At 39.4% G+C, this 14,071-nt stretch overlaps 1 protein-coding gene across 3 annotated transcripts in view; it reads right to left on the reverse strand.

Moving 5' to 3' along the window:
• Positions 1 to 14,071, reverse strand: part of DNAJC24 (DnaJ heat shock protein family (Hsp40) member C24) — a 68,857-nt gene that overhangs the window by 49,588 nt on the left and 5,198 nt on the right. For 2 of the 3 annotated variants that reach the window (XM_077818480.1, XM_077818481.1), the window contains exon 3: positions 1,288 to 1,335. The exons of the other annotated variant lie outside the window; for it this stretch is intronic. In XM_077818480.1, the coding sequence (XP_077674606.1) occupies positions 1,288 to 1,335 (48 nt within the window). The remainder of the gene's footprint in view (positions 1 to 1,287; positions 1,336 to 14,071) is intronic. 3 annotated transcript variants of the gene reach the window in all.

Consider the following 14,071-nt stretch of genomic DNA (forward strand, 5'->3'; position numbering starts at 1 on the left):
TGTCTCTTTAAAAATACTCCAGTTATTTTTGTTCATTGTCCCATAAAAAGGATTAAAAGAAAATAAGGTGACAAACTGGACCTATGCACCCACCATGTGGCACTTGAGGAAAGTAGTCATTTTCCCAGTGCTCAGCATGGACTCATTCAATTAGATCAGGTTTACAAATAAATAAATAAATAAATAAATAAATTATAATGTAAAATTTAAAATTCATACTTTTTAACGTTAAAATTACTCTAAAGAAAAACTACTGTATTTTAAATAAAATGGAATAGCTTAAGTAAATCTATTTTGAAGAGTTCTTGTTTTTAACACTGACAGGTTCTCCATGTCATTGGAGGAGATACAATTGTGTTTCAACAAGGTGAATGATGTTATAGACATACTTATGTATATGAATGGACAAATAGTTGGTTAACAGCAACACAAAGCAATTCTTCTAGTGTTACCCAGTTGTTGTGCAAGACTTGTAAGTTTAAAGTGCAATTAAAAGACCCAGTAAAAGGCTCTATACAAAACCCACTCAGACACATAGACAAAGCCCGTTAGCAGTGTGGAAGCTCAACCCTGCATGGTGCTAAACACCCTCAGTTTGCAATGACTTCAAAAATCTTGAGTAAGTGGACACTTATCCCTTTGATATTACCTGGATCTGCAGGAAATCTTATTGAACTAATAATATTTCCAACTCTTCTCTCTCTAGCTTAGTTCTTCAACACAGTTAAAAGAAAACTGCAATTTATTTTTTAAAATTATAATCACTTTAATTGTACAATGTGTAGACAAACATTTCAAAAAAAAAAGATTTGAACAAATGAAAAGCCCAATGCTTTGAGTTACTGAGTTTCTCGTATAAGTACTGAGTGTCCTCAGTTTCCCTTACTTCAGTGGGAAATGGATTCGCTCAGCACTTTGCAGGATTTCCTTACCCAGCTGAAATCAAACTGAAATATTGCTCTTTGGCTACTTAATGATTTGAATGCAAAGGTCTTATACAGCAACTACCCTGAAGCGACACTGCACTCTGTGCTCTGTGGCCTACATGGTTCATCAGGTACTAATTAGGTAGCATGTTCTGTCAACGCTTTCATGCTCTTCTTCTATTAATTGATCATTCTGCCAAATTAATGACACTACTACACCAGCTTTGAATTCCCTGAGCCCCTTTACCTGAGAGAGACAACGAGAAAAAAAAATAAAATCAAAAGGTCACAAGTTAAGTGTACCTGTCCAAGATTTGAAGCAACACTAAAATCACTACGATGAAAGGTTAATTATATCTACCTTGTTCCACCAATATTCCCTTGAAGTTAGAAAATGCACTCGTTTTCCCTAGATGTTAAAGGAAGACAAAAACATAAGACAGCAACATATCCTCACACAGGGTTAGGACAGCACTATATATTTGAAAACTATAGAGGCAATAAAATGTGAAATAGCAAAATGTTTCCACATTCTGAGCTAAATCCTGACATTTGAGAAACACGAATACTTTATTCTAGATGTAAAACAGATGACTTGTAAAATAGAACTAAATAAAAAACTAAATTGCATACAAGTCATAATTACACTTTTGCTAATGGTAAGGAAATCAACCCAAAGTATGACACACTTCTAATTAACAGGATAATGTCACCTTTTCTGGATCTCTAATAATATGATTTTACACATTTACAAGTACAAAAGGGAATTTAGCATTTGGGCCCAAGGGAGAGGATAAAATTTACTGAAGTTACTACCTCGTAAATTACACACTGAACAAGTTTCTCAGGATCTCTCTGACACACACCTCCTCAGAATATTTTTAGGTCACATTATTGTAAATTACTGTTTTATACTGTGTAACAGGAAAATAAAAGTCATTAATACTCTGCTGTAACAACTGCATTCTGACTACATCTTAAGCATGCCAAAGAGGCCCAAACAATGACTGCCCCTACAGTGTCACACAAATCCCATAACAAAACTATGACTAAACCAGTATATTATAATCTAGTTTGTGATACCACATTAAGATTATGAAAGCTTAAAAAAAAATAACCAAATGACAAAGCAGCTGCCAAATATAGCACACTACTGCCACCTAATGCTTCTAGAACATTGGACATTTTCTCTACACTATCACTTATGAAACATGGAGCCACTCTTACAGCATAAAAAATTGTCTATTTCTGATTTTTTTTTAAAATGCTTTGGTTTAATATTTTTCCTCCCAGACGTTTTTCTTAAAATAGACCAGCATGATCATATACTCTTTCATGCGTACATGAAGTGATCACAGAAATAATTAAGATCACCAAGCTAAACTCAAGACCCAAAATATTTCATTTGCAGTGCTAACAAAAATGCTTAACTTTATAAATGAACTCCAACAGGACCACTCAAACACATAAAATGTAAGTACATTTGCTGGATCATGGTCCAAATTTGTTTGCGATCTTTGAAGTTCTCTTACCCTGTTTGTATACAGCCCTTTACAGTACAAAAGACAGTAAATGCAATTCAAATACTCAGTAAGTCGACATAGGGAATACTTCAAAAACCATTTGATCCCAAGCTAATGCCTTGTTTCTGCCACAGAAAATAAAAAATGTCTTTGCTTCTTAATGTTATTAATTTTGTGGCAAAGTGCTCTGAAACTTGAAGAATGTTCACTTCCATGAAGAGAATCAGAGTCTGGGTCCTTAACCTTTTTGGAATTCCCTGAATTGGCAGGGGGTGGAAGTACTCTGAAAACAGTCTATTCATACCCTGGGGGGTACAGAATTCTTAATGGCACCTAAGTCCTCTACAGGCTTGAGGAGTGGATTTAAGATCTCCAGAGAAAGATCTATCCAAATAGGGTTTGACATAAAAGCAAGAAAATCATCTTCTTGGCTCATCATTCTGACTACATCAACCTTTTATTTGAGTGCCTCTGCTTGCTTTCCTCTCACCTCTGCACCAAATACAAGCATTCTTGTCTTTACCTTTAAAGCCTTTTGTAAATTAGTCCCACCTTACCTAGCTGCTTTTATTTATTTTGACACTGACTCTTGCCTTCACTCCACCACCATTTTCAGCCTTCAGTTTCCAACACTATCTTCATGCTTTCTCCCATGCTGCCCCTAATGCACAGGAAACATTCACTGAAAAAAAATCTGAAGTCACTTATCCTTCTTCAAATCCCTTTTTAAGACTCATCTTTGCAATGATGCCAACAAAACCTAGCCTGCTGAGCCTGGCTAGATAGGCAACCAGCTGTATTTATTCCTCTTCCACTTCTTTCCTGATCCCTTCCTCCCTGCTGTTAATCCCAATTGAAAAAAACAAACGATATTTACTCCTGTTAAAGCGGGGCCACTTCTTTCCTATATTCGTTTGTATGTCATGTCCAAATCGTCTACCCTTTCTCTATTTGTGTCTTTACATTGCAGGAATTGTCTCTTTTCTGTATTTGTGCAGCACTCAGCACAATGAGGCCCAGAATCCTGACCCGGGCTGACGGGCACTACCATAACAGAAATATTTTCTAACAACAATGTGCTGTGATTCAGGGTCTTTATGGTGAAGCGGTGTTAAAGGGCAAAGCACACAGACAACAAAAAAGTTTTCATTAAGATTTACTCATTCCTCTGCCCACAGGAAACAGTTATCCCACTCAATACATTGTTTTGTAATTTTTAATTTTAAAAATACGTTTTATTTGAATATCAACCATGATAAAATAAAAAGGCATGGCTAGATCTGTATCTTTAGAGCTCTTCTTATATACAATTCTAGGCATACGCTCACCACACAACTAACTAACTACACAAATTGGTGTTTACTGCTAGCTATGCATTAATAAAACATGACTGGCTGGTGACTCTTCTGATACTGACAATTTTTGGAAAAAAATTAGACTTACTAAAATGAAAAAGGGCTTACCCATCAATGTATGAAATTTATTTTTATAGTCATTGCCCTAGCACATGAACTAGGAATTTTAAAAAATACATTATACTTTGTTAAATGCTATTTTAAACTGAGGGGTATTTTTTTCCTGGAGAAAAAAGTAGTAAAAACAGCACATCTTCCTCATGACCAGAACTCTCACCTGAACAGGGTCACAAATTTCATTTGAATTTTATCCCTTACACTAGAATCCAATTAGCTCTCCATCTTAATTTCTTATCAAACTAGGATGTTGAAGAATTTAACTTTGCATTGAAAATGCAAACTACACCACTGGTCATGTCAAGTTGAGTACAAGATTTAATCAAACCACCCATGTTTCTGCTTCTTCTACACTTATGTTTTCTAGTGCCCCATCCAACCCAGTGCAGTTGTATTTGGGAAACGACCACCGAGGAAGGAATACTGTGGAAAGGAATCTGGGCATCATAGTGGACCACAAGCTAAATATGAGTCGACAGTGTAACACTGTTGCAAAACAAACGAACATCATTCTGGGATGTATTAGCAGGAGTGTTGTAAGCAAGACACAAGAAGTAATTCTTCCGCTCTACTCCATCTGATTAGACCTCAACTGGAGTACTGTGTCCAGTTCTGGGTGCCACATTTCAGGAAGGATGTGGACAAATTGGAGAGAGTCCAGAGAAGAGCAACAAAAATTATTAAAGGTCTAGAAAACATGATCTATGAGGGAAGACTGAAAAAACTGGGTTTGTTTAGCCTGGAGAAGAGAAGACTGAGAGGGGACATGATAACAGTTTTCAAGAACATAAAAGGTTGTTACAAGGAGGAGGGAGAAAAATTGTTCTTAACCCCTGAGGACAGAACAAGACGCAATGGGCTTAAATTGCACCAAGGGTGGTTTAGGTTGGACATTAGGAAACACTTCCTAACTGTCAGGGTGGTTAAGCAATGGGATAAATTGCCTAGGGAGGTTGTGGAATCTCTATCATTGGAGATTTTTAAGAGCAGGTTAGACAAACACTGTCAGTGATGGTCTAGATCAGCGGTCGGCAACCTTTTAGAAGTGGTGTGCCGAGTCTTCATTCATTCGCTTTAATTTAAGGTTTTGCTTGCCAATAATACATTTTAACGTTTTTTAGAAGGTCTCTCTCTATAAGTCTATACATTATATAACTAAACTATTGTCGTGTGTAAACAAGGTTTTCAAAACATTTAAGAAGCTTCATTTAAAATTAAATTAAAATGATGATCTTACGCCGCCGGCCCACTCAGCCTGCTGCCAGCCTGGGGTTCTATTCACTTAGACTGGCTGCAGGCTAAACGGGACCCCGGCTGGCAAGGGGCAGGCAGCCAGAAACCCAGACCAGCAGTGGGCTGAGCAGGGCCAGCGGCCAGGACCCCAGACTGGCAGTGGGCTGAGCGGCTCAGCCCGCTGCTGCTCAGCCCGCTGGCTCCTACCAGTCAGGGTCCTGGCTGCCGGCCCCGCTCAGCCCGCTGCCGGTCTGGAGTCCCAGCCCTGTCCACATAGAGTAGGTACCTACCTTCTCCCTGGTTCTAGCCATTCTCTTCCTCTCTCTACACTGAGATGAGGGTGGGAGTATGCTGAGAACAGGGCTGGGGGCGAAGGAGCAGGCTGGGTGTTGGGGTGCAGGGTCTGGCCAGCAGCTAGAATGAGGGAGGGGGCTCAGGAGGTTTGGGTGTGGAGCACTTACCTGGGCAGCTCCCATTTGGTGCGAGGAGTGCAGGTGGGAATGGGGGTGTGTGTGTGTGTATGTGTGTGCGTGTGCAGGAGCTCCCGTTTGGTGCTCAGGGTGTGGGAGGGTATGTGGGGGGGAGGGGTGAAGGAGTCAGGGCAGGGGGCTGGGGGTGTGTGAGGAGGGTGCAGGAGTCAGGCCAGGAGGCTGGGTATGTGTGGGGGGTGCCAGAATCAGGGCTAGGGTTGTGGGGGGGTGCAGGGGTGAGAGCAGACGGCTGGGGTGTGCAGGGGTCCTTCCAGCCCCCTGCCCTGAGCAGCTCATGGCAGGGGGCTGGAGGGGATATGCCCTGATTCCACCCCCTTCCCCAAGGTCCCCAGAGCAGAAAGCGCACAGTGGCTCCGCTTTTACCTCTCCCCCGCTTTTACCTCTCCCACTCCATAGCAAGGGCCGTCAGCTGATCGGCGGCAGGGAGGGAGAGAAGGAGGGGCAGGAACCCAGCACGCTGGGGGAAGAGGCAGGGGGAGGGGAAAGCTTGCCTGTCCTGCAAGGAGAGAGCAGTGGGCGGAAAAGAGCGGGCCGGGCTGGGCCGGATTTTTAGTGGCTTGCTGCTGTCTGCCCGGGTCCAGCAGACAGCAGCGTGCCATTAAAAACTGGCTCACGTGCCATGTTTGGCACACGTGCAATAGGTTGCCGACCCCTGGTCTAGATAATACTTAGTCCTGAGACGAGTGGCGGGGACTGGAAGACCTTTCGAGGTCCCTTCCTGTCCTATGATTCTATTTGCAAACACAAAATTTACTTTTTTCTTCAAACATTTTCTGTTGAAATTAGTACAGAATGAGCTTCACTGAAATTCCTGCTACAGTTAGCAGTGTATCAATTTTTACAAAACACAGGGCCCAATCCAACAAGTGCAAGCATAACCAATGCTTTTCAATTTAATGGGACTACATATGGTCAAATGGACTTTTTAGTTTACATGAATGCCCTTTGTGATCTTCACTTTACTATTTCCTTTGATGTGGCACAGTCAGAACAAATACAAAATAGAAGTCCTATGACAGAAGATAAGGTACTTGAGAGCACATCGAACTGAAAATCAACTGGCACACTTACCTTGACCTTGTGTTTTTATCTCAGATACCATTAAGAGAGCAAGCGCTTGAGCATTACCAGCCCTGCATTCAAGGCAAAAGCTACTGGTGCCAACCTGAGCTAAACTTTTGTGTGAAATACATCTGTATGACTCAGAGCTGGAAGGGACCTCAAGATCTCAATTGGTCCATTTTGCCACACAGAGGCAGGATTAAGTATACATCCCTCACAGATGTTTGTCTAGTCTGTTCTTAAAACCTTCACCAATTACAGGGATTCCACAACCTCACTAGATAACCTGTTGCACTATTTAACAATCCTTATAGAATAATTTTTTTCCCCTAATACCTAACCTGAATCTCCCTTGCTGCGAATTAAGCTGATTACCTCGTCATACCCCCGGTGGACACAGAGAAGAACTGACCTTTTTATGACAACTTACATGTAACCTTCTAGACTAAAAATATCCAATTCTTTCAATCTTTCCCCATAGGTCATGTTTTCTAAAGCTCTTATTTCTGTTGTTCTCCTCTAGATTCTATCCAATCTGTCCACGTCTTTCTTCAAATGCAGTGCCCAAAACTGGGTGCCGTAACCTTATTTTTGGAGCTGGCATAGATAGGTCCCTTCCCATACTTAGTTGTTGTTTTTTTAAAATGCCAGCGAATTATGTTTAAAAAAGAGTTCCAGTCAGAAAAAGTTTACCTAATCCAAGAGATTACCAGGTAATGAAACATTTAATCTCTTTTAATTAATAAATTGTGAAAAGTGCAGCCGAAGGACTGAACAAAGGACACTGTGTGGCAAACACTAGGTCTGATCCACTAGATACCACACTATCCACTGGATACAGCCCTTAGCTGAAATTCCAGCTTCTGTGCAAAAAAGCATTTGCTTGCAGGGTGACTACCATTATTGTTGTCAAGACACCAAAAAACAATGGGCTAAGGGACGCACATTTGAGACAACATGACACCCTACTGTAAACAAAGTAATCTTAACAAATGAAAGAACTCTGAAGTAATTCTGGCTCCAAATCCAAATTAAAAGCCTTGTTCAATCAACACAAAAATTATTTCTATCTCTTGAATACAAGAAAAGTAGAGACACAATTTCCCTTTTTAGAGAAATGACCTCCCTCTTTAACCTGTGTGTTTATTTTGTGCTGCACTCCACAAATGTCAACCAAGGAATTCCCTAGAACACCCCTGTAAGGTAAGACGGTCAAGAGCTAGCCCCATATCAGAGATGGAAAAACCAAGGCAAAGAACAGTAAATGGAATTGTCCAAGAACATGTAGTAAACCAGAAGCAGATCCAGGAAACAACCCAAGAACTCCTGGCTCCCATCCGCAAGATTACTCTTTTTGAGCAGGTTAGCGCTCAGGGAGACGTATTAGTCCCAATGATTAAAATTTTCAAAAGTGCGTAAGTGACTTAGAAGTCTAATTCCCATTTTCCAAAATGACTTACATGCCCCAGTCACATCTGAAAATGGATTTAGGTACCTTTTATATTTTTACTCAAGGGTTTTCTCTCTCATTTCTCTATCACTGGTAGGAATATGGAATATCTACTGACTGGGAGCCATAAAAAAAAAATCAAAATGACAGCTGAGAATGCTGACTGTTTTTTTTTTTTTTAAAACACTAAAAGCTACATATTAACAAAGACAAGTAATTTGTAATGATACGTAGGTGTAAAATCCATAAGACGACAAGTGTACAAGTTACCTTGTTGGAGGAATAGAGATCAGAATGAGCCCAAGGCATTCTGACAAACAAGATTTTCAGAAGTTACCACATTACATACAGAGAAATGCCATCGAGCTGAATGTAGGTACATACATGTTCCATCCCAACAGTTTAGGCATTCAGAATAAAGCATGTTTAGGGAATGCATGTGTGACTGAAAGCACTCTTATATTCATGCCCTACAACTATTGTAATAATCTTCTGAGGTATCATTTGAAAACTAATAACTTGTTGGTCAGTAATATCATGTTGAAATGTATATTGCAAACTTTATATGTAAAGTTATGAAGTCCCCCTGTGTGATGTTATAGCACATGCTCATAACCACATCACCCTGCCTCCACAAAGACTGTTAAACAGGTCTATCCTAAACAAAGGAATGTGTGTTTACCTCAATTAACAAAGTAGAAAACAAAGTCCTCCAGACAACAAGAGGAGGAGATAGCAGGAGACAAAACAAATTGGCATTTCAGCAAACAAGGTGGGAAGAAAGAGATGCAAGCCTCCTTCATCACCAGATTCCATGTTGCTTCCTTTACTGTTTGAATAAACTTTGCTTTGAGGAGTAATCTTCAGATGAATCCACTTCAAGGGTTCATTGGACTATAAAACAAAAGGACAGACCCCCAAATGACCTCTCTCTCTCTCTCTTTCACCTAAGACAAAGCCACCAGCACCTGTGGGCCTCTGGGAGAGACCCTGACAAAGGAAAGGGTCAGTCACCATTTTATTGAAAGACTGTCGGTAAGAAAGGAAGTCTTAAATAACGCCTTGAACCAAAACTTGCTAAATTAATTTTAGACTTTTCGATGAGTTTTCACTTTTATTTGCTTGTTAATAAACTTGTTTTATTTTTTAATGTAAACACAGCATTGGATTTATTTGCACTGAACAGACTGGTAACTCCAATTAAAGTAGCAATCTGTTGAATATTGACTCTTTAGATCAGTGGTTCTCAGACTTTTGTACTCATGACCCCTTTCACATAGCAAGCCTCTGAGTGCGATCCCCCTTAAATATATAAAAAAGTGTTTTTAATTTATAACACCATTATAAATGCTGGAGGCAAAGCGGGGTTTGGGGTGGAGGCTGACAACTCACGATCCTCCATGTAATAACCTTGCGACCCTCTGCGGGGTCCCGAGCCCCAGTTTGAGAACCTCTACTTTAGCTATTAAGGGTTCACTGGTCCTGTAAACTGTTCAGAAGAGGGCTGGATAGTGCAGAACACGTTTTTGGGAAACTGCGCAACTGGAAGTGTGTTAGAGACACCCTACTAATAGTAACAAAGGCTGGTGGAAGCCAGTGTGACTGATGTGCTGCTGGGGTCATTGCTGCCGGACCAGAGCTCCGGATATACATAGACCTCAGTGTGCGACCTGAATGCTGGTAGGCTGTTGTGAGCAGACCAGGTTGGGAGGTACCAAGGGTTACAGGGCAGCCGGTGACAACCCCTTCCTGATCCAGATTGCACCCCACTATGTGACAGCATATGATGGCCTCACTCTTGTGAATAGAGTTCATAAAAAGTGTGCTACCATGATTACTGCGGAGAGTTAAAATTCTCCTTTATTCTGCTGGTAGAACTTGGTGACCATCGTCCAAATCAATGACGAACCTTCTAAATAGTATCAGGATTTCATGGCCACCATGATAACCATGAGATCATCAAAGGTAAGCGTACTTAAAGTCTCAATTTAAAGCCAGCCACAAACTGAATCTAGTGTTTCTATTCAGATCAGAGATTGCAGGGTTGGATTTTACACTTATGTCATTGCCTTCTGAGATTTGAGTTGAGTGCCCAAATTCTTTGATGCAGTAAGGGACTGGTTTTGATAGTCTGCTCTTGAGGTGAATGGAACCTTAGGTTTTCCATGTGACTCTGAGGGAGATTGTATTACTAACAGAATTTTCTGGTGGTTTAGAAGTGTTTACTAAGGATTTTTTGTCATCAGCTGTTGACAGTGTGACCCCCAGTTACTTCCCCCTCAGGCTTAATCCTTACTGGTCTCTATGATCTATGGATGACCTGCCATAGATGCAGATGAAGAGCTATCTTGCACCTGTTAAGGCAGAGCCATAACTGGAGAGGACTAATCCCAGGTTGTTACTGCTTGTTCTCTCGGTAGTGTTGCTTAACAGGTTGTGGGTGTGTTGGGAGACCTTTGTGACACAGTCTCTGATTTGGATCCTTCTTCTTGATCAGTAAGGGCCATTACGGGGTCGTTGGCTTTCTCAGAAAGGTCAAGGTGCTAATTACTTTAAAAGAAGCATATGTTCAGCCTCTTCTCACAAAGCCTTATTAACTGGTATCTAATATTTTATTTTATAGCAAAATAACAGGATTGTGAGGAGACGTCTCTCAGAGAATCTGAATGTCCTCAGCTTCCCTGGCCCTTTCCTCCTCAGGTCAGAATTAGAAGGGGTACAGACATTGCACTTGCCAAGTTGGTTGATGATCATTTCCTGGTGATAAGGACCAATTGTGGAGTTTTTAAAAGTGCGTATCACTGGCTACCTATTGGCTTCTGGGTAGAGTTTAAGTGGTACTTTTGACCTACAAAATCCTAAATGGCTCAAGACTAACATATAAAGTCATAGAAATCTTTTCTGGATTCTAGACCAATTATAATTGTTTTTCCCATACAAAGCTATATTTAATTGATATTTTACTTAATAATTTAACTAAAGAATTGTACAAGATCTACTACTACCCTCTTCCATTGTTGCCAATATGGTAATTTTCTTCGTTCCCATATATGATGCCCTCTGTAGTCCCATCATCTATACTTTCTGAATGTATTATATAACTATCTTAACACTAATCTATATATAAATACTTATGATCCAAAGAGAATCTCAGTTCCCACGTGAGTGTTTAATGACACATTTTATACTCTTTCCACATTAAGAAGAGGTTCCCGCACACTCCTTGCTCAAATTACATGGATTTTCTTTAAGATTAGGGCACACATTGTAACAGCAGCATATAATTTTCCTGAACAATAATTCCCTTCCAGCAGAAAGGTATCCTATAATATCATCAGGATCAGCATCGACAGGAACAGAAACCTGATTTTCAGCTAGACAAAGCTTATACATTTGCTGGGTTTCTTCTCTGTAAACAGCAATTTTCACATACAGAATAGCTGCAAGCAAATTTGAAAAAACAACCTGGCAACTCATTTTTGACCCTAAAATACTGGACCAAAAAGGAATTGAAAATTATAGTAATAGGGGAAAAAAGGTGTAAAATTTCACTCACAGAACTTATTTCTCTTATTCTAGTTTTATCTTCCTACTTTTAATCTAGCACATAGTGATAACCAATATATAATGAGCAATGCCTTTCCACAGAGTGCAAAAACTGAGTGGGTTACCTGATAAACAGCAGTACAACATAAACTCTCTGAATGCATTTATGATTTTATGTTATTCAAACTAAAATGCATCAGTCTATGAAAAAATGATTGCAGTTATCACAATATTTCAAAATTGAACATGTCCTGAATATCAAAGGACTACAGATCAAATTCAGGAGGCCTTTTCCATATACCTAGCTAACAGAGCACAGTTTCTGAACCGTGCTCTCACCATACTTGCAGAGTTCACTCTCTGCAAGTCTTCTACACAGAGAGGATGTTTTAGAGTGGACCTGAATTAAATATCTGCCAAGGAGGCGCTACATGGTACTGTGACAGAGAGAGAACATATGCTCATTAACACTTTTCTGCAGCTTTTCTGGATGCCTCTCTCTGTCACAAACACCTAGATTTTATTCTACATGACCAAAAAGAAGGATATGCATCTGAAGTTTATAAAATTACAGCTAAGAGCCTTTTGTAAACCAGCAGCCAGGACAGAATAAGTTATATCAGGTTGCAAATTCTCACGTTTGATGTTTTTTCTTAAAGCCCCAGCTCCTGAAGTCACATGACTGTGAGAATCTCAGCATTTTAATTTTTTAAAGTGAGTTTCTAGTCTTCATGGCTGCAGGGGAAAGCTTGAAAAATCTGAACCCACAACATTCAAAATCCAGAAGGCAAACAAAAACTTAACATTTATTATTTAAAAAAATTCTTGATTTTTAAGCCAATCTCACTGTTTTCTGGGACCTGACTCATGATTTTTGAATATCTAGAGACTGTAATACTCTATTTTATTATCCAGAAATTGTGTAATGATATGTTTCAGTTAAACACATATTCATAGTTTAAAACTCCAAAAATAAAAATTAATAAAGGAAAAAATCAAAATTATAATAAATCATTTTAGTCACTCAAAAATACTGACTGCAACATGGGTATCTAAGTACAATTTCATTGTTTAGTTACGAAATAATTCTGTTTATTGAATTAAGTTATAGTTAAGGGGCGAAAGTTACATTTTAGAAATTAATCAGTTCTTTTAAGTTAGTTTACCCTTGTGAGTCAACTGTAGTAAATCTAAAATACAGCCTTTTTGTATTGTAAAAATACAAGTTTGCTCGCCTTTCTACTACTCTGACATTAAGGTCAGACCTGACCTTATACACCACATATTGCAAATGTAGAGAAAAATCACCATTCCAATAACATATGGCATGACCTTCAACTTTCAAAAACCTACAAAGTTTACATCTGTATGTTCATTCAGAATGCTAACATTGCATATGTGCAATTATAAGGGAAATAGTAATATGGCAAAAAAGAAAATATTAAAAATGAAGCAGCAGGAATTATTTGAAGATGACAAAAAGAAAGCATGGACTGCGACGTTTGCCACTTTCCAGAAAATTTTCATAGCAAGATTATTTACAAAATAATTGTACCCTGTATAATGCTTGATGCCAGTCACCATTTGCCATTAGAGCTATTACAATTACAGAATTTTGGTAATAACTTCAACTGGTATCTGAAACACTGGCTGCCTTATGTTAATTATTCTGAAATCCAGGAGGCTATAATATTCAACAATTCTTAAAATAACATGAGGTTAAATGTTGTATTCTTATACAGATAACAAAACTTTGCCCTATCCCCATAACTTGGCAAGAAAATTTCTGTGTGGGCAGAAGGAGGGATTGTTCTTCACCTGCCACTGTAGCTTCTGAGTGGGAGTTGGCTCTGCTACTCTACTATACTCCTACCACCTCTTTGTGGACAGAAATGGCTAGGGTGCCTGTGTATGGCTCTGTCCTCTACCCAAACCAATCGTGCCAATGGAAGGTTTGGAAAATCATAACTGGGCTCTGTAATGAACGAGTATATAGGTTGATGGAATTGTGTCTTCACTCAATCAGTGGAACCACATCATTTCCAGTACACTTCCACATCCAGTGAAAGTGATTTGGAAGGAGTGCAAATTAATTATTTGTATTAACATAGTAATACCCCATCGTGCTAGGCACTGTACAAATAGAACAAAAAGATGGTCCCTGCTGTAAAGAACTTACTATCCAAGTATAAGACAATAGATGGATACAGACAAAGGAGTTCAAGGAAACAATGAGAAAACAGCTGTAGCAAATGAAATTTGCCTCTGAGAATGAAGTAACTAGGAGTACTTTCAAAAAATGAAACTTGCCAGAATCAATCAGTATTAAATAAGAATACCTCTTATTCATCCATCATTGAAATGGGGA

This window comes from Eretmochelys imbricata, chromosome 6 (genome assembly GCF_965152235.1).
Source record: "Eretmochelys imbricata isolate rEreImb1 chromosome 6, rEreImb1.hap1, whole genome shotgun sequence".
Classification (NCBI taxonomy): domain Eukaryota; kingdom Metazoa; phylum Chordata; order Testudines; family Cheloniidae; genus Eretmochelys; species Eretmochelys imbricata.